The sequence below is a fragment of the Cydia pomonella genome, chromosome 14 (genome assembly GCF_033807575.1).
Source record: "Cydia pomonella isolate Wapato2018A chromosome 14, ilCydPomo1, whole genome shotgun sequence".
Classification (NCBI taxonomy): Eukaryota; Metazoa; Arthropoda; class Insecta; order Lepidoptera; family Tortricidae; genus Cydia; species Cydia pomonella.
This window is the reverse complement of record NC_084716.1, coordinates 21,507,945-21,529,947: the sequence shown is the minus strand read 5'-3', so window position 1 is coordinate 21,529,947 and position 22,003 is coordinate 21,507,945. Positions and strand designations below refer to the sequence as shown.

At 41.9% G+C, this 22,003-nt stretch overlaps 2 protein-coding genes across 3 annotated transcripts in view; one reads left to right on the top strand and one right to left on the bottom strand.

The window, feature by feature from the left end:
• Positions 1–22,003, bottom strand: part of LOC133525231 (uncharacterized) — a 72,018-nt gene that overhangs the window by 4,890 nt on the left and 45,125 nt on the right. The window contains 7 exon segments of the mRNA XM_061861520.1: positions 11,464–11,560; positions 14,844–15,071; positions 15,385–15,586; positions 16,494–16,789; positions 17,602–17,750; positions 18,788–18,910; positions 18,913–19,431. Of these exon segments, the coding sequence (XP_061717504.1) occupies positions 11,464–11,560; positions 14,844–15,071; positions 15,385–15,586; positions 16,494–16,789; positions 17,602–17,750; positions 18,788–18,910; positions 18,913–19,431 (1,614 nt within the window).
• On the top strand, positions 5,576–9,445 carry LOC133525200 (uncharacterized). Of its 2 annotated transcripts, XM_061861486.1 has the most exons (5): positions 5,576–6,091; positions 6,260–6,417; positions 6,748–6,906; positions 7,180–7,464; positions 8,130–9,445. In XM_061861486.1, exons 1-5 carry the CDS (start codon positions 6,028–6,030, stop codon positions 8,298–8,300), a joined length of 837 nt encoding a protein of 278 aa, XP_061717470.1. In that variant the 5' UTR covers positions 5,576–6,027; the 3' UTR covers positions 8,301–9,445. The 2 variants fall into 2 exon arrangements, with proteins under 2 accessions (XP_061717470.1, XP_061717471.1); XM_061861487.1 differs by lacking the exon at positions 7,180–7,464 and having other exon boundaries at positions 6,748–6,819.

Here is a 22,003-nt window from a genome sequence, read left to right as displayed (position 1 = left end):
GAATGATACGAAGAAGTGCATTTTTACAGGACAACATTGAATAAACGTATTAGGAGGATCCGCGCCTGACGCGTAATGACGTGACAAATAGCGGCAACCATAATATATTTTTTTATATTCCCGATACTAAAATAAAATTGACAGCTCGATGGGTTTTCAATGGCATGCCCAATCGACGACCCAAATTAATTTACACAGGGGCCTAGCCAAGACGACAATCGTTTGCAGAAAACAAAACGAAACGCTCTCATTTCCATGCAATATTTACGTTTATCTTAGCGGTTCGTTTTGTTTTCTGCAATCGCCCATTCCCCACCCATTTTTCACAAACAATAAAGATTATGATTATAATCGATTGTCATCTTCGGCCTGGCGCCCTGAAAGTGCTAGTACCAGTGGTGCCCAATCAAAACCAAAAGACATACATAGTAGCAGTGAACCGCCGTAGGTGAATTTTAAATCTTACTTCAGAGGAAGATGCTGTACGTCTATAAATGTCACAATTATTGGCCCGCACCGCGCTTGTACCCAATGTTTAATAGCGGCACTCTTTAACTGACCATCAGTGAACTTTAATTATGCAGTAAAGCTCAAAAATTGTCACTTGACGGTGCGAGTGCGAACGATGGTTAACTTTGGGAATTTTTCCTTATGCGTTTAATTGTCAGCGCAACGCGAACCAAAAACCAGTTAATTAGCGGTACTATATTCATTTGCCCAATCCGAACCGTAATCAAATTATTTTTCTTTTTGCTTGATTTGTATCAGAATGGATATAAATGAGTGTTCAGAGAGAGCAGTGCTCGGCAGAGCCACGGCAGATGCGCGCGCGTCGGCAGGTGTGCATGCCGGCGCGCAGCTGCCGCGCATTCTTATCTCGTAAGGCTTCGAGCGCCCATTTTATTATGCACTCAACTTGAAGCCAATTTGCGATACCTACTTTCGATCTGAGGATAAACGAAGTCCTGCCTGTCCCTTTTTCATTGCTTTTGTGTGCTATACCTACGTTCGAAACGTCGAAAATCGCTTTACGGATATTGAGAGATTGACGCGTTTTAGAAAGTTTGTGAACGTAAACATACTGTAGCGTACTAAGCTACTTAGGAGCCGAAATTAAAATGGTATGACTATCGCAGTCTTAAAGCCACACTCGGCACCCAATATTATCTCATTATCATCTTCCTCGCGTTGTCCCGGCATTTCGCCACTGCTCACGGGATCCTGGGGTCCGCTTGACAACTAATCCCAAGAATTGGCGTAGGGACTAGTTTTTACGAAAGCGACTGCCATCTGACCTTCCAATCCAGAGGGTAAACTAGGCCTTATTGGGATTAGTCCGGTTGCGTCACGATGTTTTCCTTGACCCAAATTCAAAAATTTATTCTACTAGTAGGCCTCAAGGGCTCTTTTACAAGTCAATACAACATTTATAGCAACATCATATAGTGACATGAAAAATACATAACAACATTTATAAATACAACAGCTAATACCTGGGTAAACATTACATTATAATTATCTTAAAATAAATAATTACTACAATAAAACAGATATGTATAGTCTCTATGGCCGAAAAGCGACTAGTAAATATGAAATGATATTTCTATTTTTTTTTTCATTTTTTTGGTATTCAGGACAACAACATCAACAGCCGTAGATATACACCTTACATAAGTATTTATACATCGTCTTAGGCCAAACAGTTATCCATTGGTTGCAAAATAATATACAGATATATTGTGAGTAAAACAAAGTAATATTCAAAGTGAAAGTGTGCAGGCCCACAGTAACAGTAGGTGATAAATCAGTGCATAATCAAAATGAAAATGATTGAATATTTCGTACATAAGTTGCGAAAACCTCATTGGTACGAGCCGGGGTTTAAACCAGCAACCTCCGGATTGCAAGTCGCACACGCTTACCGCTAGGCCACCAGCGCTTTTTGCGGAATATCTTATACGGAGAAGCGCGATATAAAATATGTGACCCGATCTTATAGAGTTATAAGAGGAAGTGTTTTAGGTGCTTTGTCTAGGTAGGATTTTATAGATCACTCGATTTTGTGGTGGATGGGATCGATCATCGTCATCACCAACCTATACAGTATACACACTGCTGGCCAAGGCCTCCTCTGAACTAGTATAAGAAAGGGTTTGAGCTATTGATGCCATGCTAGCCCAATGCGGATAGAGGACTTTTAAGAGTAATCTGACATAAACTACAGAACATACCCGTAGGTAAAAAATAATAAAGACAACTGTATTTTTAACTGCACGTAACAAAAGCTCGAAACATATAATCATAAAAGCTGTTAAGGCATTAAAATGATAATTAAACGTGTCTCGCAGCAAGGCCGGAGAACAAAGCCGGCCCGCCATTATACGCAGCTCGAGGGCTACTACCGATTGAACAGTATTCTGCATATTACTAGTGGTGGGCTGCTAACAAAGCTTACAGACCAATTTTACTTTGGGAAACCAGTATAAACTTATTGAAGAGAGAGAACCATTTACAGCTAAAAGAGCTCGCAAACGAGTATCTGTAGCGAATAAAGAACAGGGCTTTCCATTGTTGTCGCTCGGCAGGGAATGGCGAAGCGCTGTCTGTAAGTCTTAAGGCTTTTGTTTTCGAGGGACAGTCCAAAAACCCATAAAAAACTACTAACAAAATCTACGCTTATCAGCGTTATCTCTCAATCCCGCCTCACAATGACTCCGGAATGAATGCATTGACCGAATGTTTATTTGTTTTTCTGGTCTCTATTGTCTTGTACGCTTTTTGTAGTTAAGTGAGGGTCTAGTCCGTTTCAAATTGCAGGCGGTTCAAATGACCACCGATTAGACGTGCTGGCAAAAAAGAGCTTACATATTTATTCAGAAGAACGCAAAAAAAATGGACTGCAATTTATAATGCATTTTGCAAATGTTCCAGAGCGCAGTAAATCTTTTATGGTACACATTGACACGTTTACGTTATTGAAATTGAATGCAATTGCGTACGAATGCCATCCGCAGGTTTCAAGAATTCCGTTATTGTCGTGTTAGTTTGAGCTTTATTGTGTAGTACATATGGTGCGATTAGTCTGACACTGGAATAAATGTCCAAGTTACTGAGAGCAGAGGGATGGGGAGTCGGAGTGATTGTGCCGCGGCGAAGGCCTACCTGCCGGCAATTAGGCGGTCGCGGCGCACGCCGGTCGGCGGCCTGAACGTATTCCCACAGCCTAACGGGACCATCGAGCGGGTCAACCAGTCTAACTTGCGATATTGAGATCTATATTAAAACCTTGTCATTTTGGGCCCATTTAACTGGTTAGTTTGACTCGCCAGTGCTCGGCTGGTGGTTAGAGTAGCACTTGCACCCTGCACGCGACAGAAAAACAAGTGACAGCTGCAAAGCGGAGACTCACAAGGCTGTAGGTACACTTTAGTTTGTAGTCAACATTTAATAATGTTCAAATAATTCTTGATTCATTTCAAAACCAACCACATGTTAAGAACATGAAATATAGTGGGGTAGACTATACAATGATTGGCACTTTAAATAGTTGTTGCAAGATTGTACTCTTGACTTGTAAATAAATTTAAAAGAAATGAATAGGTATACCTACCGTGTTGCAGTAGATATTTTTTATGTTTCATCAGGTTTAAATGTTTGTAATATATATATATATATATATATATATATATATATATATATATATATATATATATATACATATATATGAGTAATGACAGATTTTGTACAATAAACTCCGTTGGTGGTCCGACACCGACATCACTTGACGGCTAATGACGGGCTTCCCCGAAAGGAACAAAAGAACGCCTAATGACCGCGGTGTTATTTGGGACTGGGATTTATCTCTAAGCGGATAGTGCCGCAGGGACCAGGGTTCTTGGCCTGCAGCTTACGTACCTATGTTATCGTCGTTAGGCTGCGTTGCCGAACGAATCAAAGGCTTTTATTCTTATAGTATAGGTAGTTAATAAACCAGATTTTACTTGCATTGAAAAGATATAGATATCACGGCGCGAACAATGCCCAAACTACCTACCTAACTAAGAAGTTTTCCCAAAGGAAATTGGACTTCCCCAAAGGATTGAACAAAGCGCATAAGCTCTTCTCACACAATAAAGAATCTCGTGCTGGTCCCGACCAGTCTACCGCTTTGCAGTGGCCTGCTCGGCATGTTGTCACAAGCCTCAGATCTAGCGATAGCTAATGACCAAATTTTTCACACGAATTCGGCTTATCACTTTTGCCCCACACTTAAACTGGATTTACTGAGAATTGCCATCAACATTTCATTGCTATGAATACCATTATCGCAATTACTTACTTGAAGATATTTTCTCCTCAACATTTTTACTCGTACTACATGGAAAGGTTTTTATGGATTTTATTTTTGTGTAACAATGCCGAATCACCGCAATAGAAAGGCCGAGCCAATGCATAGAGGTCAGAGATGGTTTTGATGGATTTGTGCCTCTCTCGACAGTTTATTCAAGTCTCGGTTTTTGAAAAATAATAGAATAATAAGTTTTTAGTGCATTTTATTGCTTAAATGTTACATGCTAAATAAATTAAGATACTAAACTTCCAAAAAATGTCTTCAAATTTCTATTTTCCACTCCAACACAACACCAGATTTGTCAATCAAATGTCTGCCAGTGATATCTAACTAAATCTACTTCATTAGCAGCGCGGCGCGTGCGGGGCGGCGCACCCGCGCTTTGGTTCTGAGGGTCATAATAGCAGTGTTGTTATGAATATTCATACTACTGGTACAACTTTTTTTTTCTACCATTCAAATTGATTTAGGTACACATATATCGGTTCTTATTCCGATTTAACTTATCATTTTAAGGGCTTGCTGCTGTCTGAGAAAACTTCACTCTTATAACTTCGGCCCTTTAATTTTAAGAACCCTTATTATTTACTCGTTGTAAAAAATACTATAGTTGATTATCCTTTCGCGGGGCCAACGTCGCAGCCCACAGTGCGACGTCGCAGCCCACAATGCGACGTCGCAGCCCACAGTGCGACGTCGCAGCCCACAGTGCGACGTTGGCCCCGATTAAGACTATTTTTCCGTTTCTCGAAATATCTTTTACAATATTTGACATTTAAAAAATACTTTACCTCTATCTGCCACACTGAAAAAAATGAACTCCAACTAAGTAGCATTTTCTCTTAGTTGGCGTTAAAATAATTGAAATGACCTTATTATTGTTTACTGAAACCAAAACCATGTAGTTGTAACAGAAACCTGAATATGTTTGAAGTTACACACAAGTAAATTGTTGATGTAATAAAAACTTTTTATAAACACAACTAATACTTTTTTGAATTCATACACTACACTCGTTAAATTAGTTATTTTCTATAATTTACACTTGCAAAGACTCTGTGCATGCATTAACCATTTATGTCTATTATATTAACGAGGCGCAAAGTTAAAATAATAACTGGATATGTTACATTAAAGACGCTATGAAGTAGAACAAAACAAGACAAAATGTAATATCTACAATTTTCTTTAGTAGCACCAATTATTTAGTACTTAGTCGTATTAATTATTTACAATGTTACTGCAAATAATTTATGTGGTATATAAACAATGTTGATTATAAAATTAAACATAATTAAGTTATTGTTTGAATAAACATAATGATAGCATTTACAAATTATAATAAGTTATTTTAATCATATAAAGTGATAGTTGTGTTCAACTAGGTACGTTATACCTAACAATCTTCTTAGTAGATTCAAATAAGATTTGACTGAAACTAATAAGAGCGAGTCCCCCCACGCGTCTCCCTTCCCCCGCGCGCGGCGCGTCTCGACTTGCCGTCTGCCGCCACGCGCATTTTCCGGCGACGCTTCAATAGCGCCACAGCTCTGAGCATTGTGAAGTGGAGTTCTGCCTCTGGCAACGCGAGCGCAGCCTGAAGCCTCTATTTAGTGATCCGCTTACTGATACTTACGTATTGATAGTGATTTTGTGTTGTTGTGGTCCAGTCAGAAATGGATGACGTTGCCGAACTTTTGAAGACCTGGGAGCTACACGACTTAGTACCAATTTTTACAGGTAAGTACCATAGAAATATGTGACGATCCAAATCAAAAGTTGTTTTAACAGGCATAATGTAACTCATGAAATGTACCTACCTTGTTCTGTTACGATACATTTCACACATCCACTTGCACTTACTTACTGACGTAAAAGGATAAGTTAAATGATGAAACTTGCTTTTAGAACAGCGGATGACAATCCAGGCGTTATCGGCTCTGACTCGAGAGGACTTGAAGGACCTTATTCTGCAGGCAGGACCAAGGGTGCTATTTACAAGGTGTTGGCGTTCGTGGAAAAATGAGTTTTTGCCAATAAACGATACTAGTATACCATCTTTTTCGGTAAGTTTTTTATGTGATTTTGTTTGGGTACCTAAGTACCTATTTGTAAAATGTTATATTGACAACTTACCTATTAGTTAGGTGGTATCTAGATAGGTACAGTCAGCATCTTATCCAGCTCAACCATGCAACAGATTGTTGGTTTGTTTTGACCTACTAGGTACCTACTTGGCGGTAGCTTACATAGCTACCTACTTAGATATGTAGAATAAGTAGGTATCAATATGAGGAGGGAGGGAGGACTTTGCCCAGCAGTGGGGCAGAGACTGTGAGACTACGATTGTATTATTAGACTTAAGTCAAATTATTATTATGAATTATTGTTTACAGGGCCTGGATTTGTCAAACTTGCAGTTTGATTGCTTGAAGGAAACTGACGAACTATCTGAATGTGTTGTAGAGGTAATACCATTAGACAACCCTGAGACAAAAGAAAATACTGCAAGTACAACAAGTCATCAACAATTAGGAAAAGGAACTCAAACTGGGGTATGTATGATAAAATATTAAGCAGATCATTTAAGTAGTACAGATATACTTTTAATAATTAGCTTTTAGCCTCCGCCCCCGTCTTAGTTGGAACTTTTGCATTTATAATATTAAATTTAAAAAAATAGTAGTTACCTAATAGGGTAGGATAGGATTATGTATCTATCTACATAGATTTATTACAGGTTTACATACCTACAGGTGAAAAAATATTCCATCTCTGTTTTGAATTTATACCTATGTACCTACTTACCTACTAATATTTTCTTTCAGATACTTGAAAATTTATTGAAACAATCACTCGAAACTTCTTCACTTCTGATTTATAAAGGCGGTAGCTTAGATGGAGATGCTACTAGAAATTTATTAGCGTCTGTGATTGCCAAAGAAATATTAAATGAGAACAAAAATTCACCAATAGTTGGTCAAATTTATTTCAAGTGGACAAAATTGATAAGTGAACTCTTTCCGGGTGAAAGGACCACAACGTATTATATCCCTGCATGTACTACTGCGTCTGGCGCAGTTCTTCAAGCAAGAGGCAAACTCGTACATCAGGTAGGTGGATGACCACTGATTTTCAAGCATATTTTGTACCATGGTAGTGTTCCTGTGTCCTTGAAAATTAATGTACTTAAGTACCTACTTTTTACATTTATTTTAGAGTTTAGTTTTAATTCACAATTAGTTAATTTTAATTTTTATCCATTTTATTAGTAGGCAAATAGTAGTTATATATTAATAATTTGTCAATTTTAATTTTGTTCTCCAAACTCATCTAATTTTGTTCTCAATTAAATAAATCTAAGCTTCAGTATCTAATGTCCCAGATACTTATTTATTTATTTATTTATTTAAACTTTATTGCACAAGTATTACAAATAATGTACAAACGGCGGACTTAATGCCTTTAGGCATTCTCTACCAGTCAACCATTGGACTAAATAGAAACAGTAATTAAAGGTGCTTTAAAGAACAATACGTGAGAGAGATTATTGAAATAAAACAACAATATTCTATGTTATACATATTATGTTAAATAAACTTAAATAGGTTGTATAATAAACTTACATATACATATTCACTCTCTATGTACCTGTAGAAAATATCATACCTACTAAAAATCAATCACGAAGCTTATCCAAAAAGTGCTTACGTAGCATGTGCTTAAACGAAAGTTTACTCTGTGCTTGCCTGACACACAGTGTTTTTTATTATTCAAGGTACTGAACAAAAGGAGGCGCTTCCAACAATTAGGATCCTTGACAACAAAAAAAAGAAACAGAGAAGAAAGCCCAGGACCATCTTCTTCATCACCAAGACCAATGCCAAGAATAAAGAATAAATTTATTGTCATAAAAACCTTAGTTGGTAAACAACTAAGGTTTTTATGACAATAAACAACATTAAGGTTGAGTCCTCCTATTAGGTATTAATGTAAGTAAGTATTGTAAAGAAAGAAAAATAAAGAAATAATTACGTAATGTATTTTTTTTTTATAATCTCCTAGGTACAAGGATTCAATTAAGAACTTTTTCAAGGTAGGTAGTATATTGGTGACTACCTAAATCGTCGTTTTTATCAAGTGTAAGCGAATTCATGTAACATACATAGGCATTTACTAAGTACATAGTGTACTGTGTGTACACTTAGTAAATATCTATGTAAGTTACATGGATTCGCATACACCTAGTACATACGACGGTTAGGTAGTCATGAGTACCTACCAACTACCTTGAAAAAGATCTTAATTGAATCTATTTCCTGTCGTGACTACATCAACAAATCATTCTTAATAGATTCAAACAAACCTCAAAGTCAAACTAGCCTAGATCTTAGTTGAATGAACTTTTATCTTAGTTGATGAAGCTATAGGATCTTGAGTGATTCTATAAATTATTTTGTTGTTATTATAAAGTTTAATGCTTGCGTATAACAACATAATAATTGACATAAACAAGTGGCCTTCTTTAAAGCAAGCATTATTTAGATAGACTCAACTAAGCGTCTTGGTTAAATCAACTATTATCTCATTAAATACAACTGCGATTACTTGACACATTGGACCACTTTCATTATTCGGATAACTCTTATCTTAGTTGATTAAGCTATAGGATCTTGAGTGATTCTATAAATTACTTTGTTGTTATAATAAAGATTAATGCTTGCGTATAACAACATAATAATTGACATAAACAAGTGGCCTTCTTTAAAGCAAGCATTATTTAGATAAACTCAACTAAGCGTCTTGGTTAAATCTAACTATTATCTAATTGAATACAACTGTGCGATTACTTGAATCTACAAATGAACTTTATTAATATATTAAGGTTTAATGCTTATACTGGACAAGATAATTAATGAAACTAACTAATCAGTGTTTATTAATTCTACAACAGTACTTGATAGCCGGAACTAAGAACATTTTAACTAAATTCTCTTTGTCACAGTAGTCATGATCTTGACAGGCTCATATGGAGACAAGATACATGATTTTAATAAACAAGATCTTAGTTAAAATGATCAAAAATTTTTTTCAGTGCACAAATGTTCAATGTTTGATATTTTTGCATATGAACCATTTTTATACATTTCAAATATTGTTAACGATGTGCTGATATTCCGTGATACGGAAAACGATTATCGGGGCCGATATCGGTAAGTGTGGATGTAATTGGCTATTCAGTATATCTGCTCGAACACAACGTAAAAATGTTCATTATTTCTTGCGCCACCAGAGGGCCTCGCTAAATGTACCTTGCCCACATAAAATTTTGGTCTTGCCCCGCCACTGATGATGATTGTCTCATGTCCTAATGTGATAGGTTATTTAGTGCGTGGGGTATTGAAGGGGAACAAAAATGTAATTATTTTGGCGCTACGATTCACGCAATTACGCTTTTTTTCTTTTTCTTTCTTTTTTCTTTTTTGTGTTTTTTTTATTATTACTTTGGGGTTACTAAATGGGGAACAAAAATTTCATTATTTTTGCGCTACGACGCACAGTTTAGGAGATAAAGCCCTATAAAGATTTCTGCATGACTGAAAAAAAAACTTTATGGGGCTGTATCTCCTAAACCGTGCGTCGTAGGGCAAAAATAATGAAATTTTTGTTCCCCTTTGAATCTCCGAATTAATATTTAACAAACTCTAAAAAAGAAAAAAAAAACGCAAAAAGTAAAAAAAAGAAAAAAGAGCATAATGACAGAATTTTGCTTATAGGTTTTTTATGGTTGAATGTCAAGATGTACCATAATTTGACGTTTAAAAACAAAAGAAGGTTGCCTTACAGGCCTAGGTGTGTAAGGCTGTATGAAATTCCTTCACATATCATCTTCACTCATCGCACCTGATATGTAGTATTTCCGGACCTAATTTGAAGTAAGTCATGTCAACATTTCATAACAAGTTTGAGAAAAACATGTTCTATATTGCATGAAACCGTCTACCTAGAGTTGGTTTCCATTGTCATGTATTTTCAAGTGACAACGCTACAGCCCATCACAGCATCTCATTTTATAATAGACTAATCGTAGTTCGGGTGGTTGAAATTGACTATTAATCATGGTCAAATGAAGTTTCGTCGAAGAGAACAAGACCTAAACTTTGACGAGTTGGAATTGGTCAGTTAAGAGTATTGCGTGTTTTAATAGTGGGGCCACTTTTAGCTGATATTTTGTTTGACGTTAGTCTTCTATTTTTTTTCGTTCGCTGCACATGACGAGCCCAGGTGGCGGCGGCGCGGCGCAGCCTCCGCCACGCGCCCGTTTCCGCTTTTTATTCGATCCGCGGGCCGGAGTGTGCGCCGCGCCCGACCGAATTACAGCACCAACACTCGTGCACTAGACGTTATATCTTTGCAATAGGGTTTAGAAATGGTCGATAAACTGACGCGACGATAGTATCTGAGATGTGTCAGCCGCTAGCATATGGCGACTTTAAAGATATTTAAGCTGATTGCGCAATCTAGCTTCCACCTGCTTGACTAACCAAATGGGAACTATATCGAATGATGGTTTATAGATCTTGGTCTAGAATTTAGCCTTTAAAAAATACAACAGTCAAGTACAACTTAATTTAATCCATTGCAATAAGATGAAATATATATACATATTTATAAATTCGACTGTATGTGTATAATATGCTAAGCAGTTGTATCATGCATGATCATATAGACAAGCGGCACCGCGCCCCGCGCCCCGCGAGCGCGCTTCAAGTGAACTCGATCTAGACGCACTGTCGGGCATGTCGTAGACAGACCGGAGTGCTGGAGCTGCACAGAACGTGCCACTGCTGACAACGGGACAGAATAACAACACAAAGAGACTTGTTCCACCCAAGTACCTACAACTTACGATTAAGCGTGAACTAAGGAACTGTGAGCTTTGCATACGTAAAGTTCCTATTCTTATCTTCCAAAAATTGTTACATAAAAATAGCCGTAAAATATTTTTTTTATTTTACATTTAGCTTACAATTATAAGTAAAAGGTTTGATGACCTCCCGTACAGAAGGCATAACAAAGAAGATATGTTCAGTCATTACGGGCAATTATACCTGATATACCTCTAGCAGCCAGTCCGGCCATGCTGGCCAGGTGGCCTCCCACACGTTCCGCGAGTGCGCCGCATTTGGAAGGATGTTCTCTTTATTCCTATTTAATAATTTAAGGAACGTGAAATGAACGTAGTTATCGCAGTCAGGCATTATTTACCATTCCTAACAGCAGAACGAAATACACACAGCATTCATATATTGGGCGCGCATGAAATATGTATGTACAATGAAAAATGTATGGACGCACATTTGTTTTGCAATTCATTAGGCCTCTTTAAAAGAACCGTATAGTCTTTTCTAAAATAACGGTTCAAAGTTGCAGCAACCTGATAGTAGGTACCTGTAATTTGAGATTTTCCTCAGTTCTCTATTTCTATTTTTTTTTGTTATATACATTTATGCTTTTGTTATGTACACTATCAGTTTACACTATTTTTTTTTAAATTGTACATCGAAATTTTAAAATTAGGAAACTATAGGTCTATAAAGAAATCAATGTGTAGCTATTAGCTAAGTTGTTCATATGTTTATTTTAAGACTGTTTGTTTCTCAATAAAATAAAAAATAAAAAAATAATTGCAGCTTTCCAAAAATGTTGTCGCTTCTTTACGAGAAGGTAGCTCGCATAAGGCATTATAATGTGTATCATATTCAAAGCATGGCGTTTTAAGCTTTTTTTAGGATTCCGTAGCCAAGTAGTCAACTAGGAACCCTTAAATTTTGTCTGTCCGTCCGCGGCTTTGCTCCGTGATCGTTGATGCTAGAAAGCTGCAATTTGGTATGGATACATAAAACATGCATGTCGACAGAACGGTAAAATAAAAACTATAAAAGGTTTTTTACGTATTTTTTTTTTCGCTTTAACCCAATGGTGTGGAGTATCGTTGGATAGGATAAGTCTTTCAAAACGAATAAGGGCCTCCAACATCATCGTCGCCCATGGACATAAGCAATATCATAGGAGTCACATAAGCGTTGCCGACCCTTGAGATCCCTAATACCCGCTTCTTGAAGAATCCCATGTAGTAGCGCAAAGGAAATACCTCAGGTGCAAGTCATTCCACATTCAGCACTCCCTACTCCTTTATGCTTGTAATGTACTTGATACTTACTAATAGCCCCCGTTTAGCCTATTCTCACAGAATGGTAACTACGGAACCCTAGTGAGCGTGACTCGACATGCGCTTAGCCAATTTTTTAAATCTTTCATTCATTGAGGTATAACTTTTCCTAGCCAGAATCATTAAAACAATCGAGCGTCGCGGACTCGTGGCCGTGGAGCCTTGAACTCACGACCTCAGCTATTTTTGCGCTTTAATAAAAATCGTAAAGATAACTTATACAACTCAAGCAAGTGCACTCAACAATCAATTGAAATACGACTGGTCAATCAACAACAACCTACGCTTGATCTCGGTACTCCCAAAGATGCAGGCAAACAAGTACGGCACGGATTAACCTTGACTAATATAATATATGTAGGCCATCTGAGAGAAAGTCCGCACAACGTCCGCGAGACCCCCCACGTTGGGAGACAGGAGGTCCAGGATTAATCGCTCTTCGGGCTCTTATTCTGATGGTCAATTTCATTTGTTTAATACAATTACATTATAATAATACTGTAGCCACATACTAAAATGTCTTGACATGTAATTTAATACATACATATTTATGAATAATATATCTAAATTATTATGATTATGGTAACTTTGTAAGGATTATGGTCGTTAGTAAACGTTTAAGTTTAAACATCAGTGTCTACATGTTTCGGAGAGCCTACGTCTATTTTCAAGCACTGAAAGTTCTGAGACCTATTCGCGTTGACACTCCGCAGGATATAATGGTCGTCAATTTTGAGATAATATATCTTGATTTGACAGTTATTATTGATGAAATAATAATGACGTAACATGTCATCAGCGTGCAACAAAGTATTAGTGCTGCGCCCAGCCACAGTTGAAAGGGAAAAAGTCAAGCAAATGTTGGTAAAAGACACCCATCAAGTTCAGTTCTGAATCAATGTTTACCCCAAAAGTGCAAGGTTAAAAGCATCCAGCGAGCACATCCCATAGTTACGTGTGCAGTGGTTGCGCACCTGGCGCGCAGGCGCAGGTGTGCCTCCCCCCCCCCCCCCCCCCCCCCCCCGCAGCGTCTGCGTGGAGCTCGGGAAGTGGAGCGTGACGCAAGGGGTAGTTGTTATAACCTCGTTTGTATTCCATTTCCGGCGTGTTGTGTTGTGGGTATCAATGGGTTTGATTTAAATAGGTGAACTCCGGTGCGTACATCACCCTTGAACCCGTTTAAGTTAAACAATCAATACGCGGTGTAAATTGATTACCGGCTGCTTCCTCCATCTTGAGAGGAAAGGATGCATGCAATAGGATCTCTGTACATACAGTCTTTACACTCCAGAGCAATGAAAACAAATCAGATTGAGATAAACTTCTTTGGGTATAAAAATATTTTTTTATTATTTTTATTTGGAGATCCAACAGCTGTGACATTAACATAGAAAAATATAGAAGATATAGGAAGCCAATTATAGGAACTCACTGGTAGTGACATAATACTAAACTAAGATTACGCACTATTGCAACCACATATGTGAATCAAAAAAAACTATAACAAAAATGCACCTGAAAAAAAAAAAAGATCACCGCACTCGTACTTATATGTTGGACTTTTTTGCGGTTTTCTAGTGAGATGGAGACTGATTTGTATCTATTAAAATCTCGACTGATAAAGATTTCTACAGCAGAAACCGTAGAAGGAAGTTATTTTACAATGATATTGAAGAGCACGGCACCACTTATTTAAAAAAAAAAATAAGTTAATCCCCACAACGGCCACAGAAATTCTTTAAAAGGCTGCATATTTGGGACTTGAACAAAAAACCAAGTGCATTTATTTATCGTGGTGTATCGATGGGCATGACGACCTTTCATTTCACGCCATTCAATTCAAAAAGCACTGCAGGTTATATCGATCGATCGCAAGTTGCACACTATAATAGCAAAAAGGTCGGAAACCAGGACAAAAGGTCTCTGTCGTCTTTGACAAGCGTCATCGATTCTATTGAAAATTGAAAAAATGTGCGTTAGGCACAAACACCACCTAAAGGCTGCAATAAATTTAGACATATTGTGTGTAGGCGTGGTGCATATCACCATTTCCAGCAATATTTCATGTTGTCTATGTTTGCAATACATACTGCATTGGAAACTTGGTATGGAGCGCATCTCTTGCGGCGCGTTGGCCTGTTTTATTTGTCTTCTCGGGCGACAGGGATAGGATTTCCAAATATATAGTCCAAATCCATCGCTAAAGTTTGAAAGTATTCAATATCAACTCGCTTTAGTAAAAGGAAATGGTTGACTAACCTGAGTCCATTCTGCGCCGGCGTCGCCTGCGGCACAGGGGCTGCCTGCGGGCCCTGCTGGAAGATCTGGTCGGCGTGGTCGAGCAGCGTCTCCACCAGCACGTTGTAGAACTTGAGGTCCAGGATGGCGGCCACGGACTCGCGCGGCGCGCGCAGCAGCGTGGGCCCGAAGCACACGGCCAGGTTGGACGGCGTCATCAGGTTGCGCTCCGAGCGCGCCGCCACTCGCCTGCACGCGAATATTACTCACTTCACTTGTTGCGCAATACCTATTGTGTTGCTAAAACTTTTCTATACAAACATAAAGGCACAATGGATTTTTATGGTTTTTCGAATAATAATATTTGATATGAAAGATGACACTAAATAAAAGTCATTTCCGACCAAGGTTTTGTGGTTGTTACTAGAGCGCGTAATGAAGTTAAAGCGGAGGGCATTATTAGTGCAGGCCGGACGTAAACACGGAACGGTGAACAACATCACAGCGGGAGCTGCGCGACGAGCGCGGCCACGGCGCATCCGGAGCCGGGCCGGGAGCTCACCTCAAGTGGTCCACGACCAGGCGCAGCATGTCCCTGTTCCGCTGCGGGAGCTGCGCGACGAGCGCGGCCACGGCGCATCCGGAGCCGGGCCGGGAGCTCACCTCAAGTGGTCCACGACCAGGCGCAGCATGTCCCTGTTCCGCTGCGGGAGCTGCGCGACGAGCGCGGCCACGGCGCATCCGGAGCCGGGCCGGGAGCTCACCTCAAGTGGTCCACGACCAGGCGCAGCATGTCCCTGTTCCGCTGCGGGAGCTGCGCGACGAGCGCGGCCACGGCGCATCCGGAGCCGGGCCGGGAGCTCACCTCAAGTGGTCCACGACCAGGCGCAGCATGTCCCTGTTCCGCTGCGGGAGCTGCGCGACGAGCGCGGCCACGGCGCATCCGGAGCCGGGCCGGGAGCTCACCTCAAGTGGTCCACGACCAGGCGCAGCATGTCCCTGTTCCGCTGCGGGAGCTGCGCGACGAGCGCGGCCACGGCGCATCCGGAGCCGGGCCGGGAGCTCACCTCAAGTGGTCCACGACCAGGCGCAGCATGTCCCTGTTCCGCTGCGGGAGCTGCGCGACGAGCGCGGCCACGGCGCATCCGGAGCCGGGCCGGGAGCTCACCTCAAGTGGTCCACGACCAGGCGCAGCATGTCCCTGTTCCGCTGCGGGAGCTGCGCGACGAGCGCGGCCACGGCGCATCCGGAGCCGGGCCGGGAGCTCACCTCAAGTGGTCCACGACCAGGCGCAGCATGTCCCTGTTCCGCTGCGGGAGCTGCGCGACGAGCGCGGCCACGGCGCATCCGGAGCCGGGCCGGGAGCTCACCTCAAGTGGTCCACGACCAGGCGCAGCATGTCCCTGTTCCGCTGCGGGAGCTGCGCGACGAGCGCGGCCACGGCGCATCCGGAGCCGGGCCGGGAGCTCACCTCAAGTGGTCCACGACCAGGCGCAGCATGTCCCTGTTCCGCTGCGGGAGCTGCGCGACGAGCGCGGCCACGGCGCATCCGGAGCCGGGCCGGGAGCTCACCTCAAGTGGTCCACGACCAGGCGCAGCATGTCCCTGTTCCGCTGCGGGAGCTGCGCGACGAGCGCGGCCACGGCGCATCCGGAGCCGGGCCGGGAGCTCACCTCAAGTGGTCCACGACCAGGCGCAGCATGTCCCTGTTCCGCTGCGGGAGCTGCGCGACGAGCGCGGCCACGGCGCCGACGCGCTCGGCGCGCGACTCGAGCTTGGCGGCGGCGAGGAGGCGCGCGTGCAGCGCGTGCGTGGCGAGCGGCTCGGGCAGCGCGCGCAGGTAGCTCTTGAGCGCCGACGTGAGCGTCTTGCTCTCCCACTCCAGCGGGTCGGCCAGCGCGGCGGGCAGGCGGCCGCCGGCCGCGCACTGCACCAGCCGGGACACCTTGGACGCCACGCCTGCCACTCTGCGAAAACGATTATACTTTCAATTCAACAGACTCCTAATTCATTTGGCAAAATATATTTTTGCGCAGTAAAGTATTATATATATACTAAAATATTTGGCCGCAAATGTACCCCCCTGCATATTCATATTATTTTATTGGTAATAATAATTACATGTCAATATTTTAAATACAATAAAATTGTAAATATACTTATTTTTAGTTTAAGACCAGGAACTATTGCTAAAGAATAATTCTTGGTGATTGTAGACCGCCTGCTCTATCAGCCATGTTTTATGTTTTGTTTTAAATATTGATATGACGACCGGTTTGGCCTAGTGGGTAGTGACCCTGCCTATGAAGCTGATGGTCCCGGGTTCAAATCCTGGTAAGGGCATTTATTCGTGTGATGAGCATGGATATTTGTTCCTGAGTCACAGTCACATCTCTGCAGCTGACTGTACATATGCAGGTGCCTACACCTCAAGATTTAGACATATTTATTCTAAAATAGTTTAGTTCAATAGGAAATACTGATTCATAAATAGCCAATTACACTTTTTACATTTTATATTACATTACCCATATTTGAACACAGATCAAAAGAACTTTGCGGCAAATGCTTGGGACGTATTTACACGTTGGCGCGTGTGTAAATAAAAATATGACAAGCTAAACGCAAGAGCCGAAACAACTTCGACGTCTACGTCTGCCATGTTTGCCTGTCCGGAATAGAATACGCACTTACAAGGAGGTAAGCTAGGAGCTTGTAGACGTTTTGTCAAGTCTCGGCAAACGCGTGCATGTAGCATAAGGTCCGCCTAACAACTGACCTGTACAAGCCCTGCTCCTCCAGCCCGCGCTCCTCCAGCACCTGGATGAGGCGGCGCACGAAGGCGAAGCCCGCGTCGTCCAGCTGCGCGCCCGCCTCGCCCGCGCCCGCGCCCCGCGCCGCGCCGCCCTCCAGCTCCGCCACGCCGTTCTGCAACATACGACTACCTCCTACAGAATACCACACCGTTTCTAGCCCTCTACTGTCGTCTGTCATTTACAGTCATGAATACATATCGGTTTGAAGAAAAGTCTATATTGTCTATTCCTCATAACACTACTTGTGCTTTAAAATCGCTAAAACGTTACTGCGATTAATGAGTTAACAAAATTAAAATTAATATAGTTTCAAACTGAGTGTATTCCTGCCAACTTACAAAATATTCATTAGGTTGTATTATAGTACTAACAATAGCTTCATAAGTCAGAAACGCGCATGTAGACTACTAATACCGCTTAGCGTTGCTTGTTAGTCTCCATAAGCTACTGTGGTCAAAATACAGAACAAACCTGCTCAAAGATGTAATTTAGGAAAGTGGAAGTACAAGGGCCTCATGAGTCACGAGAAGGTGTCGATGACCAGCCGGGCCGGGGCGGGCCGGGCGCGTAATAAGGTATGCTCGCGTATCTTAGCTTTATACTTTTGGTTTGTTTACCTATATGATTCTACTAGTTCAAAGGATTATTTTTTTCATCTTGCTCAAAAAAGATCTTAACACAATTTTCAACTGTGGCTGAACGTCGGATAGGTCTGTGCCTTCGATTCCTAAACTGACTGAAATTTCACCGTATTTAAGAATTGTTTCGCTTAAAAATTTGTTTTTTCTTCGTAAGTGTGTTGAACAACATTGTGTGTAACTCCGGGGGTAAGAAATATTTGTTATTGTACGAGTATTTACCTACCCCTTCTACTAACTTACCCCTTCGTTGCACAATGTACTATTGTTGACTCGTAGAAAAAGTATTGTATGCAACGTTGTATAAGTAGGTTTTGGTTTTTTTAATGCTCGTGGCGTATTCCTTTACAATGTTCGCCTACGCCTGCAGCTCGGGCTCACATATCGTAACCCACGCCACTTGCCTTTTTTCGACTTTCTTCTTCAATGGTTGCGTAACTACTCCTTAACTATTATAGATCTACTTCCATATCATAGCTTCTCTCTTCCCAGCAGAAGTCTCTGTACATACCTGTGGACTGAGCGCCCGCAGCCAGGCGCCGCGGTCGCGCTCGGACAGCGCCTGCAGCGTGAGCGGCGGCCGCTCGCGCTCGGCCGGCAGCGCGTCCCAGCAGAAGTCTCTGTACATACCTGTGGACTGAGCGCCCGCAGCCAGGCGCCGCGGTCGCGCTCGGACAGCGCCTGCAGCGTGAGCGGCGGCCGCTCGCGCTCGGCCGGCAGCGCGTCCCAGCAGAAGTCTCTGTACATACCTGTGGACTGAGCGCCCGCAGCCAGGCGCCGCGGTCGCGCTCGGACAGCGCCTGCAGCGTGAGCGGCGGCCGCTCGCGCTCGGCCGGCAGCGCATCCCAGCAGAAGTCTCTGTACATACCTGTGGACTGAGCGCCCGCAGCCAGGCGCCGCGGTCGCGCTCGGACAGCGCCTGCAGCGTGAGCGGCGGCCGCTCGCGCTCGGCCGGCAGCGCGTCCCAGCAGAAGTCTCTGTACATACCTGTGGACTGAGCGCCCGCAGCCAGGCGCCGCGGTCGCGCTCGGACAGCGCCTGCAGCGTGAGCGGCGGCCGCTCGCGCTCGGCCGGCAGCGCGTCCCAGCAGAAGCGCCTCTCCGTGTCGGCCGCGCGCCGCGCGCCGCACACGCACACGCTCTCCGCCGGCGCCGTCTGTATATACCACAAGATAAAATGTCGCTCAATCCGACCGATTCACAAAAAAATCTCAATATTGCCCTGAATGTTTTGGACCATATTTTAATTCCTATGTTTTCGTAAATTCTCCCCTTGAACTCCAAATTTATGTGGGTCAAAAACATATGCATGACTACGTAACTTTAGCTCCTGCTAGAAAAGTTTTTAAGCCGTGTTTTGTTGTCGAATACGTAAGGAAGCTTTTATATGGATCTCAAACCTATACAACTACCTACACAAATTTTGTTTGTGGAAAAACCATTGATATCCGAATCAAACACGCGTAGTGACACTGTGAGTGTGGTGTGCTTAGATAGACTAACAAGTGTGGGCGGGTAGACCGAGCGCGGTCTACTGTAAAAGGGTACGGTCTAGCTGAGGTGGGGAATGTAAACGCTCCTGGTTGTCCAACCTCTGTATGTATTTCCTAACTTTATTTGCAAGAAGTTAATTTTAGTTGTCAAATTGCCTGCTAGATGTCGCTATACCATGTGTTGAAAATCCTAGATCGCGGTGTTAAGATTTTTCCGAGAAACATGACGTCTGGCCGGTACTAAACATTGTCAAGCTTTTATAACAGTTGTACCTCTATTGAATTTATTACATTATTGTATAGTCAACAAGAGTGCTTTTCTTTTTGGGCCTTTTTACATGGTCCTTCGAACCGGATGAGTTCGGCTAGTGGGTTCGGTAAACTTCGGGCCAACGGACGCTGGGCAAGGTAGTGGTTTGCTGCCAGCGGTGTTAAGGCGAGAAGAGCCTATGTTTCCCGGAGCAGCGTGTGACGTAAGCAAATGCATCGTGACGTCAGTGGTGAGAAGCAGCAGTATGACGTAAGCGGATTATATGTGTGACGTAATGAAGTGACAACCGTGAGTACATTAAATTATTAAGTAGTGCAACTGTCAAAAACTTAGTGAAATTTCAATAAATTTGGACTTTGAATAAATTTCATCAAGTTTGGACATAGAAAAATTCGTAGCAAGTTTGGACTTAGAATAGTTTCGAAGAAAGTGGAACGTCGGGGAATCCACGCCCAATTTTGCCTAGATATTGCTAAGTTCCAAACACTTAGAAAATTTCACCATGGAGGCTCTTATAAAAGTGCAACAGGACTTGTATTTGAGAATAGATAAGGCTAAAACTAACTTTAAAAAATCGCCTAAGGAACGGCTTAACTCTGTAGATTATCTTAGCACAAGATTAGAAACCTTAGAATCTTTATGGGAAAAGTTTGTGTCAACTCATACTAGAATCATTCAAGAGTCTACTACACTTGAGTTCAGCGAGTATATTACTGAAGACATATATTCTAATGCGGAAGAGTTATTCATGGATTATAAGTCGGATCTTAAGATTGCCTTAAACAAACTAAATGTTTCGATTCCTGGAAAGAGCACTGAGTCTACCATAATTGAGAATAAGTCTGATGTTAATCAAGGCAAATCGGTGATGGTAAAGCTACCAAAGATTTCAATTCCTACGTTTTCAGGAAATTATTCTGAGTGGATTAGCTTCAGAGATCTATTCACGTCGCTCATCCATAAGAATAGAGATTTAGACGACGTCCAAAAATTGCACTACCTGAAAGGTTATTTAGTCGGTGAAGCTGAACAGCTTTTGCGTCACGTACAGATCACGCAGGATAATTACAGCGCATGTTGGGAGAAATTGGAAAAGCGCTATAATAATAAGAAGTATCTTTCTAACTGCATTCTCAAACGCTTCATGAGTCAGAAGAATATTACGACGGAGTCCGCGAATGCACTCAAAGAATTGCTGGACACTACAAATGAGTGTTTAAATGGATTGAACAACTTAGGCATCGACACAAATACATGGGACATAATTGTGATTCATATAATTTGTCTTAAATTAGACAACGAGTCTAGGAAACAGTGGGAACTTAAGGTTAGCGAGTCTTCTGAAGATTTGCCCACACTCAACCAACTTCGAGAATTTTTAGAAACCCGATTTAGGGCACTCGAATGTTTTGATGGGAAATCATCGAAGACTAGCTTTGTTTCAAAGAAACCCAATGCACAATGTAGTAGCAACTTTAAAGTGCATCATGTCACTGAAATTTCTTGTGGCTATTGTTCAGAGAATCACAAATTGTGTAATTGTAAAGGTTTTGCAAAAATCGATGTTGATGCTCGACGTGATTTCATCCAGTCCGGTAATTTTTGCTTCAATTGCTTAGGTTCAGGTCACAACGTATATTCCTGTCGCCAATCTACTAGATGCCGAATTTGCAAGCGCAAACATCATTCTTTACTGCACCCAAAAACTAGCACTCAAGCAACCGATTCTCAAGTCAAACCTACTCAATCGGTTGAAGGCAGTATTGTTGCACATGCAACAACAGCTCCATCATTATCGTGTGATGAGCCCAATAATGTAACAACTTGTTTTTCGACCAGTCGTGGGCAAGTTTTCTTGCCAACGGCTTTGGTTCAAGCTCAGTCGAAAACAGGTTCAGGTATAACCCTCAGATGTTTAATCGACCAATGCTCGGAAGCCTCTTTTATAACGGAGTCTGCAGCAC

Excerpts from the sequence above, each read along its gene's own strand:
- LOC133525200 (XM_061861486.1), top strand. The coding sequence starts at position 6,028 with ATGGATGACGTTGCCGAACTTTTGAAGACCTGGGAGCTACACGACTTA. Across the intron at positions 6,092-6,259 it reads CTTAGTACCAATTTTTACAG|AACAGCGGATGACAATCCAG; the intron begins GTAAGTACCATA and ends ACTTGCTTTTAG. Across the intron at positions 7,465-8,129 it reads GAGGCAAACTCGTACATCAG|GTACTGAACAAAAGGAGGCG; the intron begins GTAGGTGGATGA and ends TTATTATTCAAG.